Source organism: Rhinatrema bivittatum, chromosome 1, assembly GCF_901001135.1.
Source record: "Rhinatrema bivittatum chromosome 1, aRhiBiv1.1, whole genome shotgun sequence".
Classification (NCBI taxonomy): domain Eukaryota; kingdom Metazoa; phylum Chordata; class Amphibia; order Gymnophiona; family Rhinatrematidae; genus Rhinatrema; species Rhinatrema bivittatum.
In genome coordinates, this window is record NC_042615.1 from 506,729,556 (window position 1) to 506,752,729 (window position 23,174).

Sequence of the window (23,174 nt, forward strand, 5' to 3'; positions counted from 1 at the left end):
ACGGCCTGGTCACCACAACTCATTACTTCAATGTTGTGCACAAAATTGGAGGCTTACCCACAACGTCTGGTTTCTTATTGGTCATGATCTGATAAAAAATGTGATAGCTTCGTTCAGCTGAAAGCTGGAAGGTTACTCTGGATTTTTCCAGGAGATCTGTAAGAGAAGATATTTTGGACATATGTTCAGTTATTTTTTTTTTTATAGAAACCTAGTGGAACTTACTGTATGGCCTACTAATTATCCCTGTGTATTTCCATATGGCAAATTTGAATTTGGAAGGAACCTTGTTCCTTGATCCAGCCTTGGTTAGCCGTGCTACATTCTGAGGAATCAGGCTGCTTCTGTTGCTCATTTGTCTTTCCTTAACTTGGGAGTGACTCTCTTGTCTTGGAGTAGAACAGATTCTTATGAACTATATGTGGCATGCATCATCAAATTCCAAAACTTGGACAGAAACCTGAAAATCAGACCATCCAAGAGGGCACAAAGTAAAACCTCAGACCCTATGCTAAGAGTCTTGAAATCTACCTGTAGGTCTATATCCTCACTCAGCTCTACTCTGGAAGACAAGGTGCTAATTTTAAAAAAGGGTTTACATGCACGAACCCTGGTTTATGTGAGTAAATCACCTTTTCAAAATCAACTGGACGATCGTGCAGGGACAAATATGTGTGAAACATGATTTTTGCGTGTACTTTACTGTTACGCTCGGGCTGTGTTCTGGTGTTGTGAACACCTCCCAGAAGGGTGGCTCCAGGTGGAGAGAGACAGGGATGGCTGGAAACAGTGTCTGGGTCCAAGCTGGGTCAGGGCAGGCGGCAGGCAGCAGTGTCAGAGTCCAGGCTGGGTCAGGGCAGGCGGCAGATAACAGTGTCAGGCTGGGTCAGGGCAGGCGGCAGATAACAGTGTCAGAGTCCAGGCTGGGTCAGGGCAGGCGGCAGATAACAGTGTCAGAGTCCAGGCTGGGTCAGGGCAGGCGGCAGATAACAGTGTCAGAGTCCAGGCTGGGTCAGGGTACCTAGTAGTAAGACAAAGAGCCCGAAGGCCACACACGGACACAGGGCAGAGAGCCCGAAGGCCTCACACACACACACACACGGCAGGGCAGAGGGCCCATAGGCCACACACGGACACAGGGCAGAGAGCCCGAAGGCCTCACACACACACACGGCAGGGCAGAGGGCCCGTAGGCCACACACGGACACAGGGCAGAGGGCCCGAGGACCGCACGTGCAGTAAGCAAGGCAAGGTAGGGCAGAAGGCCCGAAGACCATACACAACACAAGGTAAGGCAAAGCAGGGTAGAAGGCCCAAAGGCACACACAGCGCAAGACAAGGCAAAGCAAGGTAGAAGGCCCAAAGGCACACACAGTGCAAGGCAAGGCAAAGCAAGGTAGAAGGCCCAAAGGCACACACAGCGCAAGACAAGGCAAGCAGGGTAGAAGGCCCGAAGGCACACACAGCGCAAGGCAAGGCAAAGCAAGGTAGAAGGCCCAAAGGCACACACAGTGCAAGGCAAGGCAAAGCAAGGTAGAAGGCCCAAAGGCACACACAGCGCAAGACAAGGCAAAGCAAGGTAGAAGGCCCGAAGGCACACACAGTGCAAGGCAAGGCAAAGCAAGGTAGAAGGCCCGAAGGCACACACAGTGCAAGGCAAGGCAAAGCAAGGTAGAAGGCCCAAAGGCACACACAGTGCAAGGCAAAGCAAGGTAGAAGGCCCAAAGGCACACACAGTGCAAGGCAAGGCAAAGCAAGGTAGAAGGCCCAAAGGCACACACAGTGCAAGGCAAGGCAAAGCAAGGTAGAAGGCCCAAAGGCCGCACAAGGCAAGGCAAGGCAAGGAAGAAGGCCCAAAGGCCACGCAAGGCAAGGCTAGGCAAAGCAGGGTCCAAGGACCACACGCACAGCAAGCAAGGAAGGCTAGAGCAGGGAGCCCAGGCGAGCTCGATGCCGAAGCACTGAGGGAACTGTCAGTCAGGGTTATAAAGGGAAGACCAGAACATAGAGTGAACAAGGGAGATGGACTGGGTCTGTCAGGAGAGCCAGCTCTAGAGGGACCCCTGGTGGTGAGGTGGTTGCACAGCAGCCATAGCCGTAACATTTACCCTGCAGGGGTGGTAGGTGTTCCAGGGCAGGGGTGGAGGTGGAGTTTGGGGGGGGGGGGGGGGGGGGAAGCATTTATGCACCTATTGAAACTGTTTGCTAATATATGCAGAAGAATACCTGCAGAAAGTTACAGGTGCTTGGGAGGGGGCAGGTGTAACTTTCTGTGCATATGTCTGAGTACATACCTGGTCGACCTGGGAATCCTCAAAGTGGACTTATGTGAATTAAGTCCGCACTGAAGATCCTAGCTAAAATCTGTGTCTACTTTGTACCCTGCAAACTCTAGCCCTACACAGGTTGCTGAAAATTATCCTCCCTATAGTAAACTGATAGGTTTGAAGAGTCTACCAGTCGAATTAATAGCTGTAAGGAAGAGAATGTAAAATACTTTGTGTAAATAACATATTTTGAGGTTAAAAAGACAAGCCTTACATGTTTCAATATCGGCGGAAGACAGTTTTCCTGTGGTTCCGAAGTGGATTCTGATAAATTTACCCTGAGGATTAGAGACTTCAGTTAGCTGATGTTGTTCTTGAGGGACAATAAATGTAAGAGGGACACAATTTTAAGAAATATGGAAAAAAAGAAACGTACAAAGCGAGATGAGTTGTCATTTCTCACAGTCTTGGCATTGCCAAAGGCTTCCAGCAGGGGGTTGGCCTGGATGATTTGATCTTCCAGGGTTCCCTGTGAGAAATAAAGCAGATTTAGTTCTGTGAAGGATTTGGTAAGAGCTGAGAACATAATTTAAGGAGAGAGAAATTTGCGGACCTGCAGTTTGCTGGAAGCAGCTGCCTGCTCCTTCTTCTTCCCAGTGTCACCAACAACTGCAATTGTTGCAAAGTACTGGATGACACGTTTCGTGTTCACTGTTTTCCCAGCACCAGATTCTCCTCTGTGGATGAGAGCAACATAAAGCCATCACGGAGCAAAAGAGTGACAGAAACCTAAACACTGGCAGATGAAAATTCAAATCTAAACATCTGCGTACATTAGCTGGATAAGACTTATCTGACTAACTTATATGGTGTATTCAGCGGCACCGCTATGCCGTTTAATATCTCCGTCAAATCGCCACTTAACTGGATAAATTATGCCCAGCTTAGTTAAACTTATCCGGTTAACTTAACTGATAAGTACAAATATTGGCACTTATCCAGCTAAGCTAACCATTTAAGCAGTACCACCTCAATTTGCCCATTGCCCACCCCTAAGATATATGGTTATCTTCTTAGCTGGATAAGTACTTTTCCAGCTAAGTGGCGATTGGTGAACATAGCCGGTTATTCAGTGGCTGTCACTTAGCCAGCTATGTCTCTACTTATCTGGGAAAGTAGTGCTGAATAGACGCCTCTAAGGGCCTGATTTCAAAAGCCTTTACATGGTTTTATAATATGTAAATGTACTTTCCCTGTGTAAATGGGCTTTTGAAAAACTGCTATGATAGCATGTTGCATTTACATGCAGAACTCCTGTGAAAATTCACCTATTAAATGTTTAATTTTTACTCACGTGATCAGAATAGACTGGTTTTCACGATCTGGAAGCGCAAGAAAATGGCCACATTAAGTAAATTGTAAAAAGAAATGTGAATATATATAAACAATTAGGAAAGAGAAAAGAAATAGAAGCGCGGATCTTTACCAGTTAACATGAACTGATAGGCATTGTCAGAGATGGAGAAGATGTGGGGTGGAGCTTCCTGTCGCTTCTTGCCTCTGTAGCCAGCGACCACCTCCGGGTTGTACACTGGCAGCCACTTGTAAGGATTTACAGTGACGCAGAAAAGGCCAGAATAGGTCTGAAATATAAATAAAAATGAACATGAAATGTTGCTGCTTTTTCCTTTCTCTTGCAGTAACTAATTTCAGACTAAGCAGTATGTGAATACTAATCTTTGGGTTGATTCCCACTGTGGGGATGACATATTATTTATTTATTTGAAACTTTTATATACCGGCGTTAGTGGGGACATCACACCGGTTCACATTTTAACAGCAGAACAGAAAATTACATTATAACAGGGCAATGGAACATGGAATGGGCGAACGATAGAGAAGCATAGAAGGATAGAGAACAAGCCGCAGGGGCATTAAACAAGAACTTAAAACAATTTACAGTATTGGTGGTGATATATACATGGAGTTATGTACAGTATTAGTGGTACTATATACAGCAGTAACTTAGCTATTATATACAGCGGAAATGGTTAGGTGCAAGAGCTGGACTATTCAGGGTAGGCTCGTTTGAATAGCCAGGCTCGTTTGAATAGCCAGGCTCGTTTGAATAGCCATATTAAAGGGTTATTCCCCTAGGCATAAAATGTGAGAAACCTCTTCATAAATCCCGCCTCATGTGTTTTATCATCATTCATTTTAAAATAGCTTCAACTATTTTTGCAGCTCAGTTCTTTTAGCTAATATTGTATACACTTTAAATACTGTATGTGATTTGGTAAGATATCATAGGTTCAATTTGTCATTCTTTTTCCAGTCATTGCCTTTGTTAGGTTTATGTTCTGTGACTACATCGTGCAGGCTTACGTAGATCATCCAGGCAGCGTATCGCTCTTTGAGGTTGTACAGCACAGCCGGTTCACTCAAGTGGGTCATCATGGCCATGTCTTCAATTTTATCGTATTTTGGAGGATTCTGGGGGAAGACTTGGTCTTCCTTAACAGTGACAGTCTAGAGAGAGAACAAAGACCAGAAGTCAGTGTAACAGGGACTGAACCTACGAACCTAGGTTTGATAAAGTTATTCCGTTTGTGTTAACTACCTTTCCATCGTCCGTCTTCACGGTGATTTTGCCACCATCCCTGGCTGTGATAAGACCCTTCACATACAGTACTTTGTCATCTACCACAAAGGTGGTGTTCTTGGCATCAAAAGGCTTGTTCTGGGCCTCGATTCTTTCCTTCTCACTTTTACGCAAAAATTGCGCAGCCTCTCCAAAGATCGACATTTCAGCGTCAGAAGACATCTTTGCAGTTTACTGGAAATTTAGAGAGCATTTTTGAGTTATTATACTTTCCTGGAATGCAGAGTCACTAAATTGTGAATTCTGAGTCAACTTCACTCACTGCAGCCATAGATTTCTGTTTTAAACTATTTATAAGGCCAATATGTGAACACTTATAAAGGATTTATATGTTTGAAACCCCTGAATTTGCCAATCAGAATTAATCAAACTTGAATGTTTTATTGAAAACTGAGATGTGACAATCTATCGACCACATAAATTACTTGAGACAGATTTTGGGGTCTTTGATCAATAATTATTTTTTAGCTGACCTTTCTAAATAATGCTGATTGGCATACAGCATTATTAGTATTCACATACAATAAATCTCTTCCCCAAAGAGCTTACCATTGAAGGTTTAATATGTGTACAAAATAAGAGAAGATTCCTAGGTCAGCATTTACTAAGGATTTTTTTTCAAGTAGATGTCAAATACAAAAAAATCTTATGAGCCTAGTTTGTAATTTTTTTTCATAAGCATAATAAATAGGAGAAGATTATTAATGTCCAGTCAAGACAGATATTTTTGGTTGTGCAGAGTGCTTGAGCCAGGTGGAACATTGCTTTTTTGTCTACTCCGCAGATCTCCCAAATAGACCTTTATATAACAAAACCTGAGATACTCGCTCAAAGACAGCAGGGGGTGAATGAACCCCAGAATAAATAAACATAGCAAAGTTTGCAGCTTCTTTAAAGTGAAGTGATTAGTCTTTGTTTGCGAATGAACAGTATTTTATATAAGGCAGTGGGGGTATTAACCTGGCAAAACCCTAGTGCCTTTGATGACAGCAAATGGCAGTTTAAGATGAGTAGACTAAAGGTGAACCTTACCGCCTGATGATGCCCTCTCAGGAAGTAAAACTCTTCAAGGCCCTGGAAAGAGATTTCAGAGATAATTTGTTTTACACTTCCCTGCCTCCAGCCTTCACTATCATTGGTTTTACACAGCCTCCCCAGCCCATCACACAAAAACAAACTCCCCCCCACCAGTGACCACTGCAGGAAACTGAACTCATCACTGTCACCTCAACAAAATGCAAACGGCTGCGGGAGACAGATTACCCGCGTCAAAACAGAGGCTCCTTATTGATGGCTAAGCAGTTCATTTAAACTACTGTATTCAATTTCTATGTTCTTTGGCAAGTACAAAGTGTAATCATTATTATTATTTTTTTTTGGTTTTCCATTAGAAATTTTGACAAATGACCTTCCAGTTCTGTTAGGATTTTACCCCTATCCCCCCCTGTAAACCATTTATTTGCATCTTTTCGTTCACAGAAAAGGACCCCCCTCCCCTCTGTGAGGCAGGACTTACCCAGATGACCACCCCTGACTGGTTACAGCGGAACAGGGCTCTGCTTTTATATACCCCTGCGATCTGCTTACCCAAGCAGCCTGGCCTCTATGTATGGCGAGAGCAGGCATTGCATTAGTTATCAAGAAACAGGATCCTGTTTTCTATTAACGCTATTAATAACACGCCAGATTCTCTCCTCTTGCTTTATATGTCCACCGGAAAAGAGCTGGACAGGCACTTTTCAGCTCCTAGCTTTCTTGTCGTAGGGGAAAAGGCTTCTGCCTAGCTGCCTTAAGCATTCAGAGTATTTTGGAATACACATTTTGTATATTTAGGGCCAGGTATTATTTTCTTATGCTGAGACCCCCCCCCCCCTTCCCTCTCCCCCTGCCCCCACCATTCAGTGGAGAATATTTCATTGAATAACTTACATTATTAATATTATTATTATTATTATTATTATGTATTTGAATAGAGCTACCACTTTACAGAGATACTCCTTGGCAGGGCTGGTGCGACCCATTAGGCAAACTAGGTGGTCGCCTAGGGCACCAATCATTAGTAACCAATGGGCCAATTCAGTAAAAGTCGCGGGAGAGCGGGCGAGTGCCCGCTTTCCTGGCGTGTGCACAGGACACTCTCCTGAGCGCGCGATTCAGGGGGGCAGAAGATGCAAATTAGGGCCCACAGTAAAAAGAGGCGCTAGGGACACTAGCGCGTCCCTAGCGCCTCCTTTTTGACAGGAGCGGCGGCTGTCAGCGGGTTTGACAGCCGACGTTCAATTTTTCCGGCGTCAGTTCTCGAGCCCGCTGACAGCTACAGGTTCGGAAAACGGATGCCGGCTAAATTGAGCGTCCATCTTCTGACCTGCGGGCCACCGGCCGATTTAAACATTTTTTTTTGAAATTTTTGATTTTTTTTTAATTTTGGGGCCTCCGACTTAATATCGCTATGATATTAAGTCGGAGGGTGTACAGAAAAGCAGTTTTTTTCTGCTTTTCTGTGCACTTTCCCGGCGCCGGCAGAAATTAACGCCAGCCTTTGGGCAGGCGTTAATTTCTGAAAGCAAATTGTGTGGCTTGGCTGCACATTTTACTTTCTGTATCGCGCAGGAATAACTAATAGGGCCCGCAACATGCATTTGCATGTTGCGGGCCCTATTAGTTTCGGGGGGGTTGGACGTGCGTTTTCGACGCGCTAGCTTTACCCCTTACTGAATAAGGGGTAAAGCTAGCGCGTCGAAAACGCACGTCCAAACCCGGGCTAACAGTGCGCTCCACCAGAGCACACTGTACTGTATCGGCCTGATAGTAATGACAGCAGAAAAAGACCAAATGGTCCATCTAGTCTGCCTAGCAAGCTTCCCATAGTAATACATTCCGCTCCGTGCAGGTTGCCCCATGTTTCTGTTAAGGGTACTAACTGCCGCTCCGTGCAGGTTACCCCATGTTTCTGTTAAGGGTAGTAACTGCCGCTCCGTGCAGGTTACCCCATGTTTCTGTTAAGGGTAGTAACTTCCGCTCCGTGCAGGTTACCCCCATGATACTGTTAAGGGTAGTAACTGCCACTCCATGCAGATTACCCCCAGGCCCACTACCCCCATGCTTTTTTCATTCATTCCCATTCTCTAGCCTTTAGTGATCCACAGTGTTTATCCCATGCCCCTTTGAAATCCTTCATGATTTTAGACTTCACCATTTCCTCCGGAAGGTCATGCCAAGCATCCACCACCCTCTCCGTGAAGAAATATTTTCTGACATTGGTTCTAAGTCTTCCTCCCTGAAGTTTCAAATTGTGACCCCCTAGTTCTACTAAACTGTTTCCAATGGAAAAGGTCTGTTGTTGATCATGTATCATTAAAACCTTTCAGGTATCTGAAGGTCTGTATAATATCTCCCCTGCACCTCCTCTCCTCCAGGGCATACATATTCAGCTTCTTCAACCTCTCCTCATAAGCCATTTGATGGAGACCACCCACCATTTTGATCGCCCTTCTCTGGACTGCCTCCATCCTGTCTCTGTCCCTTTTGAGATACGGTCTCCAGACCTGAACACAGTACTCCAGGTGAGGTCTCACCAAGGACCTGTAAAGGGAATTATCACTTCCCTTTTCTTACTAGATATTCCTCTCTCTATACAGCCCAGCATTCTTCTGGCTTTAGCTATTGCCCTGTCATATTGCTTCGCTGACTTCAGGTCGTTAGACACTATCATCCCAAGGTCTCTCTCCTGTTCCATGCACATCAGTCCTTCACCCCCCAACACATACAGTTCTTTCGGATTACCACACCCCAGATGCACGACTCTGCAATTCTTGGCATTGAATCTCAGCTGCCATATCTTTGACCACTCTTCCAGCTTCCTTAAATCCTGTCTCTTTCTCTCTACTCCTTCCTGTGTGTCCACTCTGTTGCAGGTCTTAGTATCATCCGCAAATAGACAAACTTTACCTTCTATCCCTTCTGCGATGTCGCTCACAAAGATGTTGAACAGACCCAGTCCCAACACAGAAACCTGTGGCATTCAACACCATCCTCTCTTCAGAGTAGGTTCCATTTATCGTTACACGTTGTCTTCTATCCGTCAACCAGTTTGTAATCCATATCACCACCTTGGAGCTCACTCCTAAGCTTCTCATTTTGTTGATGGGTCTTCTATGTGGGACCGTATCAAAAGCTTTACAAAAATCCAAGTAAATTACATCGAGCGCTCTTCCATGATCCAGTTCTCTAGTCACCCAATCAAAGAAATCAATTAGATTTGTCTGACAGGACCTTCCCCTGGTGAATCCATGCTGCCTCGGATCCAGCAATCCTCCTGACTAGAGTGGATGGATGGCTTGAGGGGTCCGGAAAAGTTGGTCAAGAAATTGTTGGTCAGGGAGTGGGACACTCCGGAGACAGGGCTGAAGATCAGTCGGGAGATGGCCAAGTTGTATCAATTGTTGGAGGAAACTTTCAAGCTTTTAACACTTCCAAAGGTGGAAGCGTCAGTCATGGCAGTGACCAAGAAGACAACTATTCCAGTGACAGGCTCCACAATGCTAAAGGATGTACAGGACCGAAAGTTAGAGATTCATCTTAAAAGAATTTTTGAGATCTCAGCTTTGGGCATCTGGGCTGCTGTATGTGCCAGTTTTATGCAGGGAGCATGTTTGCACTGGGTCCAGCATTTGTAGGTGAAAGAATCTTTCTCAGCATCCTCCACTAAGCAGGCTGAATGCTTGCAGGCAGTGGTGGCTTATGTGGTGGATGCATTGTATGATTTAATTAGAACATCATCCAGGATCATGATGTCAGTGGTTTCAGCCAGGTGGCTGCTCTGGTTGAGAAACTGGTCGGCAGATGTTTGGTGAAAATCTCAGTTAGGGGCTCTACTATTTAAGGACAAGCTTTTGTTTGGGGAGGATCTAGACCAGCTGGTAAAACACTTGGGTGAATCCAAAGGAAACATGTTGCTGGAAGACAAACTGAAGGGTAGAGAGAGATCTTGTCTGACTTGGTCATGCTTCAAACATAATTAATCGAAGGTTTCGACAGAACAAAAGTTCTTCTTCATCTCAGAAGCAGGTCTTAGGCAAGGTCCAGTCCTTTTGGGGTGGACGAAAGCCTACCCAAGAGGTTTTGGGCCAGGACTCTGGGGGAACTAAGTTTTCTCAATGAAATGATGATGGTCCACTCTTCTCTTCCAGTTGTCAGAAGGTAATTAGCCCACTTTTATGAAGAGTGGGCCAGGATCACAATGGACCAATCGGTTTTAAATAGAGGGTGCTCCTCTCCCATTGGAATTCATTATCTGAGGAATTTCAGATTCCTCTCCTGCTCAAGGGGGAGTCCAGGTCCAGTCTGTCCTGGTGGCTTGGTCGAGCCAATCTGGAACAAGGAATGGACTTGGAAGTCCCGATATGAGCAGTAGTGACCACCGATGCCAGACTGGGGAGTGGTATGTCAGGGTCAGGCGGCATAGGGCCTGTGGTCCACGGAGGAAACTTTATGGTCTATGAATCGGTTAGAGACAAGACTGGTACGCTTAGCATTAAAGTACTTTCTGCCATGGATACAAGGCCGTACGGTGCATGTTCTGTCAGACAATGCAACGATAATGGCGTATATCAATCAGCAGGGAGAAACAAAGAGTCAAGGGGATGCTCAAGAAGCGCTGGTGTTGGTGCTATGGGTAGAGCAGTACCCTGTGATCCTAGTGGCATCCCACATAGCCGGAGTAGAGAATGTGTGCGCAGCCTTTCTCAGTCAGCAGAAATTAGATCCAGGAGAATGAGAACTGTCAGAGGAGGCAATGCGGCTCATTCTGTCCAGTTGGGGAACTCCACACATGGATTTGATGGCGTCAAGCCAAAACACAAGTCGCTTTGGTTTTACAGTCACAGACAAGAGCACAAAGCAGAAGGTATTGATGCACTGGTTCTACTATGGCCAAGAGGGATTCTTCTTTATGTGTTTCCTCCTTGGCCATTGGTGGGCAAAGTGTTACTGTGGGTAGAAAGGCGCTCAGGCACCAGAATGACCTCATTGTTCATAGTTCGCAGACCTGGTAAGCTTGGCAGTAGATGGCCCATTGAGGTTAAGTCACCTTCCAGGTCTGCTTCGGCAGGGTCCAATATTTTTGGATCAAGTAGATAGCTTCTGTCTTGCAGCTTGGCTTTTGAAAGGCAATGCTTAAGAGATAAGGGTTATTCTGCAGATATAATTATCACATTGATGCAGGCCAGAAGACCATCCACATCCTTGGTTTATGTCAGGATATGGAGGGTTTTTGAGGCTTGCTGAGTTGAGCAGAGCATGGAAACCACTCACGCTTCTGTTTCTCAGATCTTGTTTTTTCTGCAGACGGGTCTGGTTAAAGGATTAACCTTTAATTCTCTTTGAGTGCAGGAAACGGCTTTAGGCTGTCTTAGAGGAAAAGTGAAGGGAATTTCCCAGGCCTCCCATCCGGATGTGGTTCATTTCCTAAGAGGCGTGAAGCATTTATGACCTCCCGTGCAGAAGCTGTTTCCCTCATGGAATCTTAATTTGATTCTGCGTGGGTTGTGTGAGGCACCATTTGAGCCACTAAAGAAGGCTACTCTGAAAGATTTCACCCTGAAGGTAAATATTTTGGTTGCGATTTCTTCAGCCAGGAGACTCCCAAAACGTTGCCTTGTCAAGATCCTTTTCTGCAGATTATAGAGTCTGTCCTTTCTGCCAAACTTTGTTTCAGCCTTTCATCTTAGCCAGAGAGTGGAACTTCCTGCTTTTTCAAATTTGGATTCATTCACACCACATGTGAGGGAGCTTTGCATGTTGGATGTTTGGTGGGCACTGTTGAAATATCTCAAGGTGACTAATAGTTTCCAGAGATCAGGTCACCTCTTCATGCTTTGTATTGGGCTCAGGAAGGGGGTGCAAGGCAACCTAAGCTACGATTGCTCATGGGTTGAAGGAGGCGATTGCGTTGGCATAGATTTGCAGGTGTCATCCTGTGCCTGAAGAGCTGAGGGCTCATTCAATGCAAGAGCAGGCTACTTCTTGGGCAGAAGATCAGCAGGTGTTGCTGAAGGAAATCTGTTGAGCGGCCACTTGGAAGTCATTGCACACTTTCACCAAACATTACCACTTGGATGTTTGGGCTCCGGACTCCAGACTCCATGGAATTTGAGGAGAGTGTACTGTGAGTGGGACTTTCTCAGTCCCACCCAGTTTAGGGGAGCTTGGGTACATCCCAGGAGTCTGGGTTGATCTGGGGAATGAACAAGAAAGGAAAATTGGTTCTTACCTGCTAATTTTCGTTCCTGGAATACCACAGATCAGTCCAGAGTTCCACCTGTTCAAGAAAGTCCGCATGGTTAGAATATCAAGGTGCAGAGTTGTTTGTTGGTTCGCTAATGATCTATTTCATGTTCCTAGAGGTTTTGGGCACAAAGGTGGGGCTCTGCCTTCCTCCTGTTCATTGAGGGGGGTTGGAATTATTCTCATCTTGTTTGGGTACAGATCATACCGAGGGGCTGCAGAGTGCACACTAGGTTAAGTAGCAGTGTCAGTAAAGCTTTTCTTCACTGTCTCCATCTGCTGGTGGGGAGGCAAAACCCAGGAGTCTGGACTGATCTGTGGTACTACAGGAACGGAAATTAGCAGATAAGAACCAATTTTCCTATGCTCCTTTGCCTCCCTATTCGGAGAGGCAGGAGCGAGTGGAGATCACTGCCCCAACAGAGCCCCAGGACATTTCTGGTAAGCCTGAGGGAGTCCAGAAAGGTGAGGGTGAAGGTTTGGAAGAAGAGGCAGTTTTGTCCATGGGGTTGGACTTGAGGGGGCAAGGCTTAGGGGTTGATACTTTGTTTTTACATTAGTGCATGGGAGGCAATATGAGGGGAGTTGGGTGGGGGACCGCCAGACCCCCTAGGGATTTAAAAAACGTGGCTGCAAGGATTTCCATCAGCCTTGTGGCCCCCTTTAAAAAAGGGCAAGCTCAGATTGGAAGGGCTGCCAACTGTGTGTTGCTGCAGCCGGGAATACAAGAAGTTCTCAGCCACAGCAATGGAAATTACCCAAGTGCCGCAGTCTAGTGAATCCCGTTGTAATTTACGTAGGGTAAAGCGTCGCCGTAATATTTGACCACTGCTTAGTAAATAGACCCTTATATAAGAAAAACAGAGAGTGGGGTGGGGCTCATACAACACTTCATTTAATTTATTTCACAGAAAATAAATACATAAATAAATAAATAGATAAATAAATAGATGTCAAATGTGAAAGACAGTTAAAAGTAAAACACAACTGTTACATAAGCAGCTATGGTGGAGGCTTGTGCTTTGTAGTAAAAAAAAAAAATCATTTTATTTAAAACCTCCAAGGCATGAGAAGAATTTTAACCCATAAGCCAAGAAATTATCACCCCTGTTTATGACAGCAATTTACATTTGATAGCTCATAAACAAACATACGCAAAGCTTCTCGAGCTTAATGCATCTTTATTTAAGTCTGTTTGCATTTTCAGTCCTGAGATTTGTATTATTATTATTTCTTTTTTTTTTTTTTTTAATATTTGTAATGTTTCCATTCTGACTAGATTCATCTTCGCAAAGCTGTTTGGAGTGGTGAGGAGAGGGGGAATTGGGAACTCATCACAACAGTTGTGGCGCAATCTGATACCCTCGAGGCAGCGCAGTTGATGAAGGGTACACGGCACACGAGGGCCATGTGCTTGGGCCGCTGATGTCTCAGCAAGCCCAGACGTCGTTTTAAGACAGGACCCTCGTGCCCTGCTCTGCATTCCTCCTAGGGATGAAGATGGAAGCTGGGGCCCTGCAGGGCTCTAAATTTAACTTCCAAATGTTTTACGGTTCTTAAGGGGTAAGCTAACACCAGCCAACTAACATCTCAGATCTTACTGATTCTTTTCGGTTTTCTTGGGGGGGGGGGGGGGAGTTTATTGATTTTTTTTCATTGTTCCGTTTTTTACTCTTTTTTTTTGTATTGTTTTCAATTTTTGCACACGGAATTTGCAGATTGTGCACGCAAATTACAAATAGCAAGCACAAAATTTTTTTTATTTTTTTTTTTGCATTTTATGCCCACGATTTGCAAATTATGCACACAAAATGGAAAGAAAAGAAAAATAAAAGCTAAATTTTTTTTAAGGGGGAGGGGAGTTTTTTGTTTCATTTTGAAACGACATAGAATGAAACAGGCTACTTTGTTGTGTTTTTCATGGCATTTCAAAACAATTGCACATCCCTATAGACACTAGCTTATCAGAGTCCCTTGTTTTTAAAAAGCTATTTTATCTTCCCATAGCCTACATGATTTATTTACTGTTCTTACATTTTAATATATAAGGACTGCCATGAATTCTTTATGGAAAAATACAATTCAAATTAAAAAACAAGTATGCCATTTCAGGATGTGGTGCCAATTAGATGTCACAAACACTGTTTTTCACATTTTAATGCTTGTTTTTTATTTCATATTTCTTGCTAGAGATTTTGCCTCTAATTGATTTCTTAAAAAAATCTAAGCTCTGCTGGTGGATTTATCCATTGTACATATCACAGGGAGGATATCTGCATGTCTTGACCGCATTTGGTTTTTCCATAGTATTTTATAACCTGCACATATGAAATACGCACATTTTATAAAATACAAGTATCTACCCCTCAACATGTGCATGTATCTAGGCTTACGCACAAAATCGTGAAACAATGTGCATACTTTTAAAATAAATGTGTGCTTATTTTACCTGAGAAAGTAAAGTAGGATTTACTTGTGTATATTGGGATTTTTGCATGCATAAGTTGTCCAATTATAAAGCATGTGCATGTTCAAGGAGATTACCAGTTTTACCAATTAGTCCACCAGTTTACCATCAATCCTTCTCTGGTTCATCGAGATCCGGTCCATAGTACATGATAAATACGTGTAATATCACTTACTCCAGAAAATTAATAGGTGTAAAAATACATAAATAAGTTGAAAATGTACATGCGCATGTGTCTTTTAAAATAGCAATTTATGTGTGTGACTGTTGGCCAAGCTCAGGAACGCCCCAGAGCACTCCCTTTTTACGCGCATATATCTGTGTGAGAAAGGGAATATACATGCAGATTTTCTACTTTTAATGAAATATGGAACACGTGAGTAGAGGCTACTCACATATGTAAATTTTTGAAAATTCACCCGATAATGAATAAGATATTTCTGATGTTATTCACACTTGATTTATTATTTTTATTGGCAACATTATTATTTTTACAAGATACCGGTACTCAGACACTGTGGAAAGGTCAAAAAACAAAGGTGTAATGGGAAAAGATAAAAGTAGCTAGTGATTAAGAGCAGGTAATGCATTAATTTTGCAGATCCAAGCAGGGAGTGTGCCTCTGGAGGGTGTGTGTGTGTATATGTATTTGTGTGTATGGTTGGCCGTGGAGAGAAAAACAGAGTTTCATTTAGCAGGAAGGTAATACCAGAGGAGGAGTTTATAAAGAGTCAAGGGTAAGAGAGATTTTATGACACAAATTGAGAACAAGTGTGGCATGGCAAAAGGAATGGCCAGGATAGCGACTGTGGCATACAGCCTTGAAGAAGCAGAAGCAAGAGACCTCCTCCATCCTTCCCAACCTATGCAATTGCCGAGTACAATTTTTATGATTTTCTGATATATTAGAGGATAATCCCATGGAAGTCGATGGAGGTGAATGACAGGGGAAAGAGGTATTTTAGGGGGCGATACCACAGCAATCTGTTAAGATGAACAATGTAAGGAAGAGATATTTGCAAAGATGACGCCATTGAAGTTGATTAAGGTGAATAGCATGGGGAAGAGATATTTAGGAGGGTGATGCCATTGAAGTCTATGGAGATAAATGACATGGAAAAGACACATTGAAGAGAATGATTCCAGAGATATGTAAGAACCTGTTGTCATTGAAGTCTCTGGAGCTGAATGATTTGGTTAGAACAGTGATTATATTCCTCTGAGGCTGCCGACTTTGCACTAAAGTCGTGTTGAAAGTGAGAAGTGGGAGGATGTGCTAAGAAGAGTGACTGCTGCAATCACTGCTTCAGTGGTCAGAAGACTAATTTGCAGTTTAACATTTTAATAATAAAGCAGAATATTAAAGACAGAACTAATTGAAAAAAACATTTATCATTAGCAGCAGTGTAATACAATTCGATTTTAGCTTCTCTACTTGTATATGTTTGAGTACCTTAAGAACTGCAATGGTTCTGAACTGTGTGCTCTTCCATTTGTCTTGGCAATTGATTAAAACTGACAGAATAATTTATTTGTTCTAAATTTTACTGAGCCTTCTTTTGCATAACTTGATTTAAAATGAGGTACTGTATGACGTGACTAATACTGTAGTTGCTGCGTCTAACATCTTGCTGATGTAATTTCTATGTGATTTTAAATATTAGAGTGTCTTTGTAATTTTTAGTTTATGTTCACCAGTTATCAAATATTCTGTGTGATATACAATTGATTTTACAATTTAAACTTTAAAGATCTGTGCATTTAAATAGACCAGTTATTTTCATCTGGAAGGGTACTAACAATCAACCATTGTTCATTTTGTATTGCTAAAATTTTAAAATGAAATTTCTAAAATGACATCACAAATAAAACAGAAGACTGAAGTGGCTTATCCCTAGCACTGTAGAAGTAAATTATAGCTCTGGTACATGATCCATTTTTATGTTTCATAATATTTCTTAGAAAATAAGATAAGAATTTCCATATTAGGTCAGATCAAAGGTCCATAAAGCTCACTATCCTGTTTCCAACAGTGACTAATCCTAGTCACAAGGATCCCAAGGGGTAGATAGATTCCAAGCTGCTTATCCCAAGAATAAGCAGTGGATTTCTCCATCTCTCCCTTAATAATGGTTTATGGACATTTCCTCCAGGAACTTGTCCAAACCTTTTTTAAATGCAGATACATTAATAGCTTTCACCACATCCTCTGGCAATGAATTCCATATCTTGATTATGCATTTAGTAAATAAATATTTTCTCTTATTAGTTTTAAATGTATTACCTAGTAACAACTGATTAACATTTATTCATTCCATTCTGCTTGTTATTTTATAAACTTCTATCATATCTCCCTTCATCCCTCTTTTGTCCAAGCTGAAGAGTCCTAATCTCTTTAGCCTTTCTTCACATTAGAATTATTCCATTCCCTTTATCATCTTGGTTGCCTTTCTCTGTACCCTCTCTAATTCTGCTTTTTTTTTTTTGAGATGTGGTGACCAGAACTGTACACATTACTCAAGATGTGGTCATACCATGGAGCAATAGAGAGGCATTATGATATTTTTTGTTTTATTCTCTATTCCTTTCCTAATAATCCCTAGCATTCTATTTGCCTTCTTGGCTACTTCTGGATACTGAGCAAAAGATTTCAATGTATTTTTAAAGATGACACCTAGATCTTTTTCCTGAGTGGTGAATCCTAATATGTAACCTTGCAATATATAGCTATAATTTGGGTTACGCTTCCCTAAGTGCATCTCTTTGCACTTGTCCACATTAAATTATTTTGCCATTTGCAAATTACTTAGCATGATGCACCTAATACTTCAATGTTTTCTTCTCCTGTTAGCTGGCTATAATAACAATAATGACTTTTTTTTTTTACATTTTCTCTCTGAAAGTCACAGTATCATGCAATTCAGGCACCCAAAACTTATTACCAGGTATGCAGCAGAGAAGCCATCTGAACATGTTCATGAGATCCATCATCATCATTATCAAGGGCCATCTTCAATATGAACGCTGACAACCACGGTGTGCTGTTTCTCTCTGTGTTCATCTTCACGCTTGTTCCCAGTCTTAACTATCATTTTATATCATCGGTCCAGACTGTTCTCTACTTTCTTTTTTTCTCTTTTGTTCTCTATCATGCCCTCCAGTACTAGATTAGCTAATTCGCCACCAGACTGTCTGAATGCATGACCAGTAAATCTCATTTTCCTTTTAACCAGATCTTCTGTCAAGGATCTTCCACCTCCCATCATCTCACTGGATCACATGCTAGTGAAGCACATCAAGAACCCTGATGAATAAAAAACTGTGCACATTCAAAGTACCATTGTCACCCATGTTAACAAACATGCTGGACATGGACTGGGTTCATGCCCAGCATCTGTTCATGGACTGGGTTCATGTCCAGCATCTGTTGGAGTTTTTAAATGTAAAACACTGAACAATAAAAAAAAATGTAGGGATCGATTCACTCAATTTGAGGATGGAAAGGAGGCCATGGTGAATCCTATTTAGGCAGGCGAGTGAATAAAAAGAAATCATTATCCAAAGCCCCCCCTCCCCCCCATCTGACTACAGATGTCCCAGCTCTGGTTCTGCATTTCGCCTCGGTGCCTAGGCAGACTATTTCATGCTCTCTGCTAACCGTTCTCAGGCTGGCACCCACTGGCTCCTCTTTTGTACATGTTCTTCTGTGCTGCCTGTCAGGGTCTCTGTAAAGATGCAACTCTCCGCTCGGCTGGCGCTTTGGACACAAGAGCATCTTGCCTGACCTTTGGTGCTTTGTTGCCAGGCAGATTTATACTTTTCCCTCTTGACCCTTGGGTCACAACTGGAGGACGATCAAGGGTCACCAGCATGAGGGGAAGCAGCAACGTCAGCAGGGAGGCTGGGCAAGAAGGACAGTAGAGACCAGAGGACGGCGATGGAGAACAGCACGGAACAGCAGTTAACGATAACCAAAGAAGAAGGGCACAAAAAGGCAGAAAGAAAAGGGGTCAATACTATCCACCACCCCTAAACCCAAAATGTATGACCACATCAGTGCAGCTAAGTGCCAGAGGTCTGACAAGTCCATGTCGGAGGGGCGGGCAACAAAGGAGTAATAAAGCCAGAGAACACAGAGACAATAAAATAACTTGCAAAATATAGCAGGTAGCTTATCAAATGTATATGAAAATAGTAAAAATAAAAGCTAGATAATGAGCATAAACATATTCAGGAAAAGCTAGTAATGACAGAACGAAATATAAATGAGCAATGGAAATGAGTTATGGAACATCTAAATAAGAGAATAAGGAAGTAATATAAAAAAATGGCAAAAAATATATAAGCAAAACACATTAAATGGCAACTAGAATATAAGACACAGTGCAAGATAACTAATATATGAAAATAATGATGCAGTACTGTCTACTAAAATAAACTAAATGGAAGGGCGTTAGCAATAATAATAGAGATGTGAGAAGTTATATAATAAACCAGCAATGTGCAATCATAAAGCAGCTAAAAGCAAAAACAAGGCAAGCGCTCAGATAGTATGAGCCTGGGTGACACGCCCATCAGGCAGCGGGGGAAGTAGGGCACAAGGAGAATAAGCCTGGTCAGACAGCATGAAACCAGTCTCTGTCACAGGGGAAGGTTATCAAGAAGTGGTGGAGGAAAAGGCTCAGCAACTGGAAGAAAGCCCGCTGAAAGAAGGTCTTAACACAACAAACAACAAGGGGTAATGCAATGCGAATACCAAGACCAAGGCCAGTATATGCCAGGATCTTAAAACCACAGGCCTTAACCTGCTCCCAAAGAGAAATCAGTGGCTTTCTCCACTCAGGGTCAACTGACCAATTAGAGGGTAACCCAAAATTTAGTAAAGGGAGTAATGGGGAAGCACAGAGGTTCTGTAGCATTGAAAGTTAAAAGAAAGGTACATGGGGGGTTTACCAGGGATTGGCATAAAGCCAGGACTGCTAACTGTCTGATTCTGGAAATGTAAACAGGTCTTAATGGGGTAAGGGAGAACTGAAGCCTAACTAATTTGAGTTCCAGGGGTCCGGGCTCCACACCAAGGCATATCACATCGTAGGGTGGCCAGCAATGGAGCAGGGTGATCAGACAAGGATATCAGGGTGTTATCAACACAGTAAGGCAACGAGGAACAGAGCAAACAGTCAGTGATATTAAGCTGTTCGGCAGCTGTGGTTATCAGCTGCACATAGAAGTTTGTATATCCTAAATTGTGTAAGGTAGCAGAACGCTTATGATGTCTGCTGGAGGTGAACCCCTTAAGGGAAAGCCAACCCTGGTCATTGCAGGACGTAATGTTACTAAAGGTCTCTAAACCCATGCACACATAATTCAAAATCAGAAGAAGAAAAACACTGACTGTAGCCACAGCTGTAAATGCAAACAACTCTCATTCTTTCTGCATAAATGGACAAGGGCGAATGTCTGCAAGGTGATAGAAAGACCAGAATCTTTCAGCTGAACTGCTGTCGGGGTGATAGTGGTTAGCTTGTATGGCCCCAAGTAAACCGGCTCCTTTTAAGAACATGCCATACTGGGTCAGACCAAGGGTCCATCAAGCCCAGCATCCTGTTTCCAACAGTGGCCAATCCAGGCCATAAGAACCTGGCAAGTACCCAAAAACTAAGTCTATTCCATGTAACCATTGCTAATGGCAGTGGCTATTCTCTAAGTGAACTTAATAGCAGGTAATGGACTTCTCCTCCAAGAACTTATCCAATCCTTTTTTAAACACCGCTATACTAACTGCACTAACCACATCCTCTGGCAACAAATTCCAGAGTTTAATTGTGCATTGAGTGAAAAAGAACTTTCTCCGATTAGTTTTAAATGTGCCCCATGCTAACTTCATGGAGTGCCCCCTAGTCTTTCTATAATCCGAAAGAGTAAATAATTGATTCACATCTACCCGTTCTAGACCTCTCATGATTTTAAACACCTCTATCGTATCCCCCCTCAGCCATCTCTTCTCCAAGCTTAAAAGTCCTAACCTCTTTAGTCTTTCCTCATAGGAGAGCTGTTCCATCCCCTTTATCATTTTGGAAGCCCTTCTCTGTACCTTCTCCATCGCAACAATATCTTTTTTTAGAAGTGGCGACCAAAATTGTGCACAGTATTCAAGGTGGGGGTCTCACATTTTCCATTTTATTCACCATTCCCTTTCTAATAATTCCCAACATTCTGTTTGCTTTTCTTACTGCCGCAGCACTCTGAACCGACGATTTCAATGTGTTATCCACTATGATGCCTAGATCTCTTTCTTGGGTGGTAGCTCCTAATATAGAACCTAACATTGTGTAACTATAGCATGGGTTATTTGTCCGTATATGCATCACCTTGCACTTATCCACATTAAATTTCATCTGCCATTTGGATGCCCAATTTTCCAGTCTCAGAAGGTCTTCCTGCAATTTATCACAATCTGCTTGTGATTTAACTACTCTGAATAATTTTGTATCATCTGCAAATTTGATTACCTCACTCGTCGTATTTCTTTCCAGATCATTTATAATATATTGAAAAGTAAGGGTCCCAATACAGATCCCTGAGGCACTCCACTGCGCACTCCATTCCATTGAGAAAATTTCCATTTAATCCTACTCTCTGTTTCCTGTCTTTTAGCCAGTTTGCAATCCATGAAAGGACATCGCCACCTATCCCATGACTTTTTACTTTTCCTAGAAGCCTCTCATGAGGAACTTTGTCAAACGCCTTCTGAAAATCCAAATACACTACATCTACAGGTTCACCTTTATCCACATGTTTATTAACTCCTTCAAAAAGTGAAGATGTTTGAGGCAAGACTTGCCTTGGGGAAAGCCATGCTGACTTTGTTCCATTAAACCATGTCTTTCTATATGTTCTGTGATTTTGATATTTAGAACACTTTCCACTATTTTTCCTGGCAGTGAAGTCAGGCTAACCGGTCTGTAGTTTCCTGGATCACCCCTGGAGCCCTTTTTAAATATTGGGGTTACATTAGCCACCTTCCAGTGATTTTAATGATAGCTTACAAATTTTTAGTAAAAGATCTGAAATTTCATTTTTTAGTTCTTTCAGAACTCTGGGGTGTATACCATCCGGTCCAGGTGATTTACTACTCTTCAGTTTGTCAATCAGGCCTACCACATCTTCTAGGTTCACCATGATTTAGTCTTGTGGGTGTAATTCTTTCAGTAAACCATACCTCCTGGAGCATAGGTGGTGCAATCTAGAGCCGGTGCCCAATCAGTCTGCAGGTGATGTGTCCTCAATTCAGACAGGACTTTATGTAAACCAGATACATAGGTAGACAGAGTATCAGGATACAGAGTTGCATCAGGGGCATATAGGTGATCCACCAATTGCATAGGGTGACCGGTGCAAATTTGGAATTGAGTAAGCCCTGTTTGCTTCATGGGCGAATTTCTGAAAGCCAATTGTCTGGTATGGCATTGAGAATTTTCTTCATTTGCATTTTCAGTAAGCCATTATACCAGCGATTCTCAACTGGTGTGTCGCCAAGCAGTGGCAGGTGTGTTGCAGCTCCCAGTGTCCCGCTGTTCTTCCCTCCTCTTCCTTCACCGAGTGAGAGACGGACAATCTTCCACTGCTGCCATTGCTGCCTGGGCTATCAGCACGTTCAAGCTTGGATGGGAACGGCAGCAGTGTTAGTGGAGGCTGGCAACTGCGGCTGGGCCTTTTCTTCTTTCCGCACCTGCCCCCGTGGCCTGGAACAGGAAATGATGTGCAGTGGGGTGCGCGGGAAGAAGAAAGAGACATGTCGCATGGAAAAGTAGCGATGGCAGCATCAGCCCCAAGCAGTAGCGTGGGCCCAGAGCAAAATCCAAAGCAGCCAGCAATCAGCAAACGAGACAGCAGAATTTGCTTCCCGTGGCCGATGGGATTCTTCTTTCTTGGCCTGCGGGGGCTAGAGGAGGAGGCTGCTGCAGCTACCATTTGTGCTCAGGGCGGGGGTGGGAGGAAGTGAGAGAGAGAGAGAGAGACACAGCCAGCCAGCCTGTCTGTAAGTGAGAGCATGTATGTGTGATTGAGAGTGTGCATGTGTAACTGTGATTGAGAGCCTGTGTGTAAGTCAGAGCATTTGATTGAGATCATCTATGTAAGTGTGTGATTGAGAGAAACTGGTCAGAAAGGTGATGTGTATATATATGAGAGACAGTGGAAGTGACTGGTCAGGGAGATGACTGGAGTGTGTATGTGTGTGTGAGAGAGAGAGAAAGTGATTATGGAAATGAAAAGCCTGTGCATGTGGAGAGAGCTAGCACAAGAGTGAGAAACCTGGGTGTATGTGTGAGACACAGCATGCCACCTACACTTTTTGAATACATCATGGCGGGAACCTCGGGGCGTCCCCACCGCATGACGTCAGTACCTCCATGTATTTAAAAACCTCCGCTCCGCTATAGCTCAACGAGTTATCAAGGACTTCGGTTTTGCTACTCTGACCGCTTCTAAG

General features: G+C 43.2%; 1 protein-coding gene across 1 annotated transcript in view; it reads right to left on the minus strand.

The window, feature by feature from the left end:
- LOC115096381 (myosin-4-like) overlaps nucleotides 1–6,462 on the minus strand; it is a 28,122-nt gene extending 21,660 nt beyond the window's left edge. The window contains exons 1-10 of the mRNA XM_029610902.1: nucleotides 6,446–6,462; nucleotides 5,962–6,003; nucleotides 4,888–5,103; nucleotides 4,653–4,796; nucleotides 3,754–3,910; nucleotides 3,622–3,649; nucleotides 2,881–3,004; nucleotides 2,704–2,796; nucleotides 2,542–2,605; nucleotides 58–156 (exon numbers count right to left, since the gene is read on the minus strand). Coding sequence (XP_029466762.1) covers nucleotides 58–156; nucleotides 2,542–2,605; nucleotides 2,704–2,796; nucleotides 2,881–3,004; nucleotides 3,622–3,649; nucleotides 3,754–3,910; nucleotides 4,653–4,796; nucleotides 4,888–5,091 — 913 coding nt within the window. The 5' untranslated portion in view covers nucleotides 5,092–5,103; nucleotides 5,962–6,003; nucleotides 6,446–6,462. The remainder of the gene's footprint in view (nucleotides 1–57; nucleotides 157–2,541; nucleotides 2,606–2,703; nucleotides 2,797–2,880; nucleotides 3,005–3,621; nucleotides 3,650–3,753; nucleotides 3,911–4,652; nucleotides 4,797–4,887; nucleotides 5,104–5,961; nucleotides 6,004–6,445) is intronic.
- Between the last annotated feature and the right edge of the window lie 16,712 nt (nucleotides 6,463–23,174).